This window comes from Hesperophylax consimilis, chromosome 14 (genome assembly GCF_061612785.1).
Source record: "Hesperophylax consimilis isolate HC1 chromosome 14, BYU_Hcon_1.0, whole genome shotgun sequence".
In the NCBI taxonomy this organism is placed as follows: Eukaryota; Metazoa; Arthropoda; class Insecta; order Trichoptera; family Limnephilidae; genus Hesperophylax; species Hesperophylax consimilis.
In genome coordinates this window covers 29,742,109-29,754,302 of record NC_142849.1, presented here as the reverse complement: position 1 = coordinate 29,754,302, position 12,194 = coordinate 29,742,109, and the positions used below count along the sequence as shown (strand labels likewise).

The 12,194-nt window shown below is 30.8% G+C and overlaps 1 protein-coding gene across 1 annotated transcript in view; it reads right to left on the bottom strand.

The window, feature by feature from the left end:
• The window catches only part of LOC149418181 (NADP-dependent malic enzyme-like), a 98,960-nt gene extending 94,114 nt beyond the window's left edge, over nt 1–4,846 (bottom strand). Inside the window, exon 1 of the mRNA XM_089639724.1 lies at nt 4,797–4,846. Coding sequence (XP_089495850.1) covers nt 4,797–4,831 — 35 coding nt within the window. The 5' untranslated portion in view covers nt 4,832–4,846. The remainder of the gene's footprint in view (nt 1–4,796) is intronic.
• Nucleotides 4,847–12,194: the final 7,348 nt, after the last annotated feature.

The following is a 12,194-nucleotide window of genomic DNA, read 5'->3' as shown; positions in this document are numbered from 1 at the left end:
CATTTTTAATTTTGTTCAATCACGGTCATGGTAACTTTATGAATTGAATAATGCTAACATTTCCGATATGAGTGAGTAGGTACAGACTTCAAAGCATCATCGAGTTTTTTAAGTTATAGAAGGTGGTAATATGAAATACGGATAGATTGCAATGGCAGTTGGTGTCTTTTTGTAGAAGGGATTTTCAAGTTGATATACCAGTACTTACATTGTTAAATATTGAAACAGTTTTGTTATTATTCCACGACCCAGTTAATATTCAAATTGTATTTTCCCTTCGTTCCTTTCCTAAAAGTCTAACCTTGAATGAAACAAGATTTGAAAAAAGAACACCGTGTTTTAAATTTGTTATTAACACACATAGTATGTCATTTGTTTTATGATTCGAATTTTCATCGTAGTTGACAGTGCATATTATTTCTCTGCTCGCATCAATTTTCATCGTAGTTGACAGTGCATATTATTTCTCTGCACGCATCAGTTTTCATCGTAGTTGGCAGTGAATATTATTTCGCTGCTTTGATTTTCGGAAAACTTTGTTAAGTGATTTATTTTGTAAAATAAAAACTAAGGGTAAAATAAAAGACCATCACTAAGTAAATTAATTTTAAAAAAACGGAATAAGCCATCTGAAAAGCAAAGGGTTAAACTATTGAAATAAACTGAACAAATCAAGCGATTATACAGCCTTCGGGCGCTTTAATTCTGTAAAATAAAGTAGGAAGTGACTGTTATTGTCAACAAAGGAAGCGGATTTACGTCCCAATGCGTATTTAGCAAGGTAAAGACATTATCTATTAAATATACCTGCCTATACTAGAAAATATTGTTTCATTTGCGAGGTCAGCAGCGTGTTTTTTTTATATCGATGTACTTCTTAGCCTGACTTACTTACATTCTTAAAATCCCTTTACAACCGTTAAACGGTGTTTTTTATACGTTATATAAAGCCTGTAAAAGTTTTAATTCGAGTTGGTACTAATAAAAAAAAACTTTTACTGGGCTATGAAAGTACTGACCCGTCTTGAAAAATTGAGGTTATTTCAAACATATTATTTTTTAATTGACTGTTACCGCGTGAATTAAATAAGAATTCTATCAGAGTGATGTTTTTTAAAAACATAAAATGTTTTATGTATGAACGGAGAAATGTTGATTTATTAAATATATCTTCAAATCATTGGTAATCTTGTTATAAACAGGATTGCAAACCGCTTCCTAAAAAACGTATAAATTCGTAATAATATCGGTTCATCAACACGTGTTCATCGTAAATGCAAAAATGTTAGGATTTTTATGAATACGTTTTCGGACATTCGTGACAAAACATTGTTATTTTACATAAAGTTTATCAGGATACCTATAAATAGAATACTAATACGAATTGTGGTAAATTCAAAGCCCTTGAGCTGATTTTGCACAAAAACGGCGCTATACAAATCATCCAAATTTATTAATTCGACGAGGTTTTGAATAAATCGGCAATCTTTTTATCACGAAGTTTTCTCTGTGTGTAGGTAAATATAAATGATTGATGTTAACAATGAAATCAAAATCTCATTTTTTGTTGTTGTTATTCTCTATGAAGTATTTTATTCGTTTTTTTTTTTTTAGTTTTCTAACAGATTCTTAAATAAAATTAATGTATTTTCAAAATTTCTCATTCCTTTCAATTTTTCGATGTTTGGGGTAAAAATATATGTTTTTTTTTAAACTTTTTTTACGTATGAAATTTAGATATTCCAATTTATAAATATCAAAGTATCTTTCAAATACAAAAATCTAAAAGGTATTTTTATCTTTTATCTTAAAATATTATTTGTTTTTACCACATCTTAAAAAAGAAGAAGTATATAGCACATTTAAAATACCTTAGAAATATTCCGAAATTAGATGATAAATTGCAAGTTTATACAACAGATATACAACCCTCTGGCTGTGTAAACGATGTTTATATCTTACCGACAACTATTTTATGTCAGTTTCTATATGTTTTACTAATTCATTAATTAGTAGAATCACCAACATTTTTATTGTATTATATCAGCTTTAGATATTTTTGTACCGATGAGTTCAATGGCCAAAGCTTTCTGTCGTGACAATGACGCGTGATTAACTTTCTAGTGCGTTACAATGATGAGTTATTGATTTGTATATCGTAAAAGAAACAATTTATCACATCCAAAGTATTAGTAACTAGGGCAGTATGTAACTACGTAAACACCTATACATAACTTCAGTACAAAAGAAAAATCGATAGGGTGGCATCAGAAGTTAATAACGGGTTGTAGACAATGGTAATAAAAATTATAAAATTCAAATTATATCACCTCAGCAGGTAAATAAAATAAATTTAAAAAAATATATAAGTTAAATGTACATCTATTTGAATTTAACTTTCGTTTTCGCGAATGAATTTTTGCAAATCTTGGAAGCCGAAATTAACACACTTCCTGTCATCCGATCGAGCTGGAACTCGGCAGATAGCCCCTTCGTCGATGACAACGCATATTTCGATGGCAATAACGTACACACTCGTGAAATCGGATGACATTACACCTGTTAAAATACTAAATGTGATGTTTGGTAATAAGTTGGGTTTTCAAGCGATAGATGGCACCAGTCATAAAGCTTGCTTCAGAGTCCGACAGATGTCGCTAGAGTGTAGCAATTGCCTGTGGGATATTATTGGCAGACAACAAGCTTCTAGAAACAGAAAATTACCAACCCTCGGGTAGTAAACACTGTAGCTAAATCCAGATTAAATTATTGTAACGTAAATAAACGTAATTATAGTAAAAGAACCTTTTACTTTTCACAAGAGTTCCCCAACAACAAATCTCCAAGTAAAGCAGAGATATAATACTAAATATATGTCGATCCTACCCGATCGGGATGGCGAGTTTGCCGACTCCAGTTCCTGGATAAGAAGATTCAATCTTCGGTCAAACCAAAAACATGTTTTTTTCAGGTAAGAAAAAAATTAAAAACAGATATACACGGAGAACACACTTCCTGATAGAAATTTTTGCAATTTTATTAAAAATCTATTCAAATTATTCGTATTCCTGTTAAAAATGGGATTGTAGGTCTTTAACGAATGAATTGATAAAAAACTTTAAGTAAAATACCAATTTTTTATCACGATGCCGGAATATGTGTTCATAAAAGTCCTAACATTTTTGCATTTCGTCCTGATACATTATTTAGACGAACGCAGGTGTTATTTTATTACGAATTTACCAGCACTTTATGAGGAAGCGGCTTACAGTCCCGTTTTTAACAGGATGACTAATAATATAAATGATTTTCAATAAATCAGCATTTCTCATTTTTATCCGTGTATTATTCTAAAAACACTTTGTTTTTTTCGGGTTGATTTTTTTTTCTATTTTCTACTACAGGTTGGAAGCCTCTAATGTAGAATATAGGATATCCTTGAAGTAACTCCTAATTGAGGCTGTCATTGAAGATATTTGGTACAAAAGCGTAAATATATTTAATTTGTGTGATTGTCAATGATTTCAATGGAACACTGAATTGAATTTAGAGAAATGACTTACACTTATAGACTTCCGGGTGTGTGTACGTGATTGCCACCAAAAGTTGATAGAATTCATTGTCATCGAAAGCGAGTCTATCGATTGGATGTCGAATTTTGTGTATCGTCAAAACTTTTAAATGGTAGTCACGTTCGTAATTAATGTGCTTTTAACTAGTATGACATAATATAGAGATAAACCATTGACTTAACTGTGTTTTGTTATTTAGATTTATGACCTGCATTGTATTGAAGTAATGGAATATCTTGATTAATTGAACTTTAACACCTTCATGTTTAAGTATAAATATTTGAACACGTTATTAGTGTTTCACAACGGGTTTGTATAAATATCTGAACACGGTTATCAGTGTTATTACATCAGATGTTTATAAATGCATAGTTAAAAGTCACCAGGTTGTTAGTTAAGATCAGTTTTTAGTCATTTGTTAAATAGCTAGTTAGTTGGGATCAGTCGGCTAGTTCAGTAACATGATAGTATATACATTTGTTTTTAAGGCGATGCCATACGTAGTAATGCAAAATCATGTGTTTTTGGTTTGAAAATTTGGTCGCCTAGAAATGTTTCAGATGGTTTAATTAAATACTTCGAGTAGAATACATCTTGGCCTTTGAAATAATCGAGTATTTTATAGATAAGTCTTTTTATAAGCCCAGAAAAAAATAATGTATAGGCCTATGAAAACTGCTTTAAAGTTCAAAATCTCCTACTTACAAACCCATTTTCGGTTATGATTTTATTGTATAATGTGGCAAATTAAGTTATTTATAAAATGATTGGAAAAAAATTAAATATTTATGCCTGAACATCCACAAAATAAAATAAAGGGCACTTTTTGGCCATGTTTTTTTCTTGCATAAATCAAAACAGGCGGATGGTGTAAAGCGGGAATTTAAACCTTATCGCCATCTACGTAAGGGTTGTTATTGATAGCGGCTCAATTTAAAATATTACACGACGTAGTGCATCGCCTTAATGGCAAACATATTTAAAAATAAAGGTGACCGGATAACTCATCAAAATGACAATTCAACGCACCTATAAAAAGTGTTAAAAAGTTACGAAAAGTGATGAAACAAAAACTAGGTTAAATATGTTACATATGTAACTATTTAACCTCGTTCTTTTTTCATCACTTTTAATGAGTTTATATCATCTTTTAAAGGTGTGTTGAATTGTCATTTTGAGGAGTTATCATGGAACCAAAAATAAATTATATGTATATTTACTTACTTTTCTTGATTCTTCATTGATGCTGTATTTCCCATATTGATCTCTAATATTAGATAAAAAATCTTCCACTTTCGTATTTACTGTTAAAAAAAACGTTTTAAAATTTCTAAAGTTAAAAAAAAAAACACGCACTTTAGCAAATTCACGCTTTTCAAGGGTGAAAGAACGCTAAATGTATTACATTTAGATAAGAAATGAAGGGAAAAAATAGGTTCAATTTTTTACCTCCAATCGACCTCCAAGACTATGCGCACCGCTTAGTCAACGATATATTAGTGCGCAATAGCGCCTCTAATTGTATCGCTCTATGGCTCGAGTGCGGTTTTAGAATTCCTTAATGTATAATTATTGTGAAAGTTCACATAGAAAAAAACAAACAGTAATACAGACTAATTTGAAGAAAAAAAAATTAAAATGTGTTGTAAGTAGATCAAATAAATTAATGTTTCCTGAGTAAACACTGTTGAAGTATTAATGAAAATTGGGTAAGTACCTAACCACTTAGGAAGACAAATAAAAATAAAACTCAATGAATCAACAATCAACTCAAAACAAATTATTTAAATTTAGAACCTAATTCACAAAACACGTAAATAGACATTCACTATTATTCTACAAATTACAATATCTAAGCCTTGAATCTAAAACGATTGCATAGACAAATGATTTCACGTTGACGTTGACAGCATCAATTATAGCAGATGACACTTAGCGAAGTAATGTTTTTTTTAAATACGTATATTTTATTAAATTGAACGCAGAGAAATAAACAAATACGATAGAATCGCGCGTACTCAGTTATAGTTAACTATTATTTACTATTCAGTTAAAGTTACTGTCACTTTCGAGATCGAACCATTACCGGAACGTCAGTGCTTGTTTAACTGAGGTCCAAACAACACTGAGCCGTGTACCCTGACTTTTTACTGCGAAATAATTGTTAGCTATTATATTCAACACACGAGCGCCTTCCCAATGCAAAGAATCTGACGAAATAACGCTATAAACGTTTATGATTCATGAATTAAGTATGTAAATTAAACGTAACAATTTTATGTAAAGAAAATACCGTATTAAATGCTTCATGATAAAATTGCAAAGAGTACCTAAGCCTACTTCAACATTCCATTTCTGCAAAATATGAACATTGATTTATTTTTTTGTAATTTGATCATTTCGCCCAGGTTGAAATGGCTTTGGCCGTGTTTGGTGACCAAATCTGAATAGCCAGGTCCTTCACAATCTTTCTTCTCCTCGTCTCCTTCCCCTCCACAATACCTTCAGCCTCACATCATACCCTAATGGGGATGTCATAGCCTCCATACTCTTGTGAGGTTTCACATTAAAAAAGGATTTTATGTTTTGTTTTTAAATTAGCCTTCCCTTTCTCCATCGACTTTCAAACATCAAACTTAATGCATTTATGCCCCTAAAAATGATTTTTTCACAAGTGCCACTTTACTGAGATATTGTTATTCGTGCCACTTCAGACCACAATTCTTAGTACGTATACTAAATTTCAGTCCATTCGGCCCAATAGATCCTGAATCTTTCAAATTTCGAACCCAATTCTGGCTTTTATGCCCATAAGAATGATGATTTTTTTCACGAGTGCCACTTTATTGAGATATTGTTATTGATACCACTTCAGACAATAATTCTTAGTAAGTACACTAAATTTAATTCCTTTGGGCCCAATAGATCCAGAGGCTTACAAATTTCGAACCCAAGTTTTGTACAGGATGGGGCAAAAGTAATCACCCGATGTTCTTTTGCTGTAATTGTTTTTTAGGATAAACCTTGGTACTGCTTGTTATTTTTATTTATTTTTTATTTTATTTAGGAAACAAACAGTCATTAATGTATTTAGCATAAAAAACATTTTTTTTTTTATTATTTTTTTTATTAACGACAATTATAATTACAAAGTTAAGTATATTATTCGCAGTCCTCCTCACTAGGTAATTCCTGTTCCGAGGCGGACTGTAGGTTTTTGTATAGGTGTAGATCGTGATTTCCTTGTTAATTTCTACAAAAAAAAAATTAAAAAATTGTCTTCACATTTGTTCAGTTCATAATTTTATTGATTTCCTCATCTTCATGTTTACTTAGCCATAATTTGATGTCGTTTTTAAATTTTTGTGTCTCCGTTGTGTTTTTGAGTTCAATTGGGAGGGCAATATATGGTTTTGTAGCATGGAAATGATGATTTTTCTGGCCAAAAGACGTATTTAATTTTGGGATGTTCAATAGTTTTGAGGATTTCTTCCTTGTAATATAGTTGTGTTGGTCAGCAGGGTACTCATATTTTTCTGTAAATTTGATTAGAGCATTTTTTGAGAATAGTTTTATTATACTGAACACTTTAAAAATGTCTTTTGATGGAGTTCTTATGGGTACTTTAAGGAATATTTTTATTATTGCTTTTTGAGTTTTAATAAGCTGCTTCATGTAGATGTTTGAGGGAGATCCCCATCCAATAATCCCATATTCTATGCGTGATTGACAGAGAGCATAGTATACCTTATATAAATCATTTATACTTAGTATATTGCGTATATTTCTAAAGTAGTACATGAATTTTGTGAGTTTCTTTGTAATACTATTTATGTGGGAGTCCCATCGAAGATTTTCATCAATTTCAATGCCGAGATATTTTATACTTCTAGAGTGTGTTATGGTGGGGCAGTGGCATGATTGCGTTTCGTTTTTTCCTTGACAATCATGTAATTTGAGAGTATAATCCTCAGCTGGTTGTCCTCTAGCCGTTATAGAAAACGTTAAATATTTAGTTTTCTTAACATTAAGTGTGAGTGAGTTTTGCATAAGTCATTTTTGCAGAAGGATAAGCCCGTTTTCAGCTTCTTTGTAGGTGGTTATCCAATCACTTTCATTAAATAAAATGACAGTGTTGTCGGCAAAACTAATGATTTTTCCGTTGGTGTGTAAGTTGCAGATATCATTTATATATATCAGAAATAATAAAGGTCCTAGGACACTTCCTTGCGGTACACCGTAATTGATTGGGAGAGGTTTACTTTTACACTTATCAATTTTAACACACTGTGAACGTTCTGACATGTAACTTATCAGTAGATTTAGAGTTGTGTTTGACATCCCAATTGTTTTAAGTTTCTTGAAAAGGATTTTATGGTCTATCGTGTCAAAGGCCTTTTGCAGGTCTATAAAAATTGCCAAAGATTTATTTCCCTGGTCTAAGCTTTTCGTGATCGTATTTATGATATCGTCTATGGCGTCGGCAGTACTCAAGTTTTTTCTAAAACCGTACTGAGATTTCGATATTAGGTCATTATCTTCTAGGTACATCATAAGTTGTTTTTTTAGTACTTTTTCCAATATTTTAACAAGGTACTGAGAAGGCTTATTGGTCGATAGTTATTGATATCATTTTTACATCCTTGTTTATAAATAGGTATAACAGCAGCTTCTTTAGGGATGTGGGAAATAACGCTTTTAGCTATAGATAGATTGATAAGGTGTGTCTGCGGGAAGGTAATTTCTTCACTGAGATGTTTTATTGCATTGGTTGAGATTACATCATCCCCTGATGACACATTTGGTTTTAGGGAAGTAATTATGTTTTTGATTTCGTCAGCGGTTATTTGTTTGAAATTAAGTTCTCTTTCCAGATTTCGAGCTTCATTTGGTTTGTCTGCATCATTTTTAACACGTAATGTAATTTGTTTGGCTAATTTTGATCCAATATTTGTAAAAAAATCATTAACATGATCAAGAATTTTGTCAGAGTTTTCGGCATATAGAGTGGGAACCTTGTTTATGTTCAGTTCATCGATTTTTTTTTCGATTTCATTCGATCGAATTATTTACAATATTAGACCAATAATGTTCCATTAATTCTAGTCGTTGATTTAATATTTGCACCTACACAATATATTTATAAATGACAAAGAAATGTAAAGAATAAACATTATAAGGAATTACAAAATGTTATAAAAACAATTAAAGACCGTTTTATTTTTTTGTGATACTATTTTCACATGATTATAATAAAAAAATAAAATAAACTAAAATAATAAGATTATTTCACAAAATAAAAAATTAACTTATCAGTTTAGTAAGTTGCATTTTATATGTTTTCAAGTTACACTTGAAAATGTCTACATTTCGTAAGGCATTGTGAGTTTTACACATACCCTGAGATGATATCTCACAAAAGAGGCGTTATACAAATTGTCCAATAAATAAATAAATACGTCCTATTAAAGAGTTTTGCGCATATTTGGCTTTACAGTGTGGTGTTCTAAATAAGTCGTTCGATCTGGTGTTGTGTTCCGGGCAACGAAATCATGATTTCTAGCAGATATGATGAATCAACAAGACTGTTCACGATTTTGTATAAGAATAGGGCACCAGAAATTTTTCTGCGTTTATATAAAGCGGTAGGGTCAAACCGATGATCGCTAAAGCGATGCAATAGGTGTTTAATAAATTTGGATTGGATATTTTCAATACGATCAATGTATGTTTAATTTATAAGTATAATTAATCGGCTGTTTTTTACGTGTAAATGTGATAACGTTACACTTTTCTGTATTTAGATAAAGTTGATTGATATCGCAACATTGTTTAATTTAGCTTACTTCTTCTTGTAACGGGTCGCAGTCATCTGTGGAGTCAATAAGTTTATATAATTTCATGTCATCTGCGTAAAATAGGAAATAAGAATTACTAATAACACGTTTTATGTCGTTTATATATAATGTAAACAAGAGAGTCCCTAAATGGGAACCTTGAGGTACCCCTGAGGGAATAGTTATAATTTGTGACATTTAACCTTTTAAGGCAACAGCTTGACTTCTATTTTTAACATAAGAGAACCATCTCAGAAGATTTTCACATACACCGATTTTCAAGAGCTTATTTAATAGTATGTCGTGATCAGAGATGTGCAAAATGGGTACCCAAAACCATTTGAAATGCAAAATGGAAATGGGTCAAAACTTTTCCATTTGAAAATGCAAAATGCAAAATGGTTTTTAGAAAAGCATTTAAAATGCAAAATGCAAAATACCTATTTTCAAAATGCATTGAAAATGCAAAATGGTTTCTCAGGTCAAACAATGAAATTAATTATAGAATTTTTAAACAATTTCGTCATTTAATAATGGACATCAATGTAGAACAAACATATTACATGAAGGTAAATCCAAAAACACCACGACTACGGATTATGAAACCACAAAAAATTTGCGCGGGACTAATGTTGGCAACGTAAAAACATAGAAACTGCCATCTAACATTTAATATTACAGCGTCATGGCCCCATGTTCAGTATTTGAATCAGTATTTTTTATAACAATTATTTTATAAGCAATATTTATTAGCCTGAAACACTCATCCACATTGAAAAATCTCCTGATAAAAGATACATGACGCCAACGGGACTTGAACCCGTGTCCTTTCGATTTCCGGTCGACAGCTCTGACCACTGAGCTATGGCGGCTTATCTCTTGTCCGCGAAATAATTCAATATATACTAGTGTTTCATTCAACAATTACTGCTTGTTACATTTTTTCACCTGAAACAACCAATTTTATTTATTGTTTTGGTGTTTAATTCGTAGAACTCCATTTAATTTTTTAAATAAATTTAAAATAAATCAAATTTAATAATGTTATAATAATTATTAAGTTCTGCAAGTATTTCTGTTATTTTTACAGTTTTTAATGTGACAGCTGTTTCGGCTTTTGAGGCCATTATCAAACTGTATGAAAAAGCCGAAACAGCTGTCACATTAAAAACTGTAAAAATAACAGAAATACTTGCAGAACTTAATAATTATTATAACATTATTAAATTTGATTTATTTTAAATTTAGTTAAAAAAAAAAAAAAAAAATTAAACAACCAACTTTATTTTGGTTTGGCTTTATTATAGTTGGCGTCATGTATCTTTTATCAGTATATTTTTCAATGTGGATGAGTGTTTCAGGCTAATAATTATTGCTTATAAAATAATTGTTACCCTCTGTGCTATGAATAAAAAATCTTGTCTTAAACATTAGTTTACTAAAAAAATAATAATTAGTATTTTTTGTAATGGTATCACTCAATTGCCAGGGCTCCTACCAGGGAGCAACTTGACAAATGTAAATTATCTCTCATAGCGAGGCTGAGGAACGAAAGATATTTGGGGCTTATGAAAAAAATATGAGTGGAGATAGTAGGAAGAATGTTGCAAAAAAGCATTTAAAATGGAAAATGCATTGAGAAAAGCATTTAAAATGCAAAATGCAAAATGGTTTTTAGAAAAGCATTTAAAATGCAAAATGGAAAATACCTATTTTGCATTTTGCATTTCCATTTGAAATGGATTTATTTGAAATAAAGCACATCTCTGGTCGTGATTTACTTTGTCAAATGCCTTTGAAAAATCTGTGTAAATGGAATCAACCTGTTTCCCACTATCCATACAGTTGAGAACAAAATCAGTAAACTGTCCTAGATTCGATTCAACAGATCTGCTTTGAAAAAAACATGTTGGTGTAATAATAGTATTTTGCATAAGTTAAAAAGTTGGTCATATACGATTTATTCCATGATTTTCTAAGATACATAGTTTAGAGATAGGTCTATAATTTTCAATATTATGTTTATCCCCTTTTTTAAAAACAGGTGGTACAAATGCTTTTTTCCAAATACTAGGAAATACACCTTCTTTAAAAGATTTTTTAAAAAGCAGTGTTACAGGAGTATCTAATTTTTCAGCACAATTAACAATTATGTGTAATTTATCACAACCTGCACTCTTTTGCGAATCAATATTTTTGAGGTGTTTTAATACTAAAGGTGCGGTTATATCAATTGTATTGAAATTAATTGTATTCATGGTATCATTATTAATTATTTCGACATTATTAAAGGAAGTATTACAAGTAGTTTTATCAGGAATAAAGACTGAATGGAAATAATCATTAAAAAAATTGCAAATTCGCTGACCATCACTTGAGGAAACGTTTTTGTGATACATGTTATTGGGTATTTTAGAAGATGATTGTTTTGATTTCACGAAAGTCCAAAAATATTTTACATCATTCCTTATATTTGACTCAGAACGCTTTATATAGTATAACATTCTATTTCAGTTCTCTTTTGTCGAGTTCCAAGTAAAGAGAAGGTATGGTAATCTGACAGGTGTGAATACTTTTTGAACTTTCGGTGAAATTTTAGCTTCTCTTTGATGATTTTAATTAGGCTGGGAGTATATATACCACGGGGGATATTTGGGAGGATGATTTTAATTAGGCTGGGAGTATATATACCACGGGGGATATTTGGGAGGATGGTTCTTGATGGAAGAGAGATAAATTGCTTCATAAATAATTTTGTAGAATTTATTAGTATCTTCATCCATAC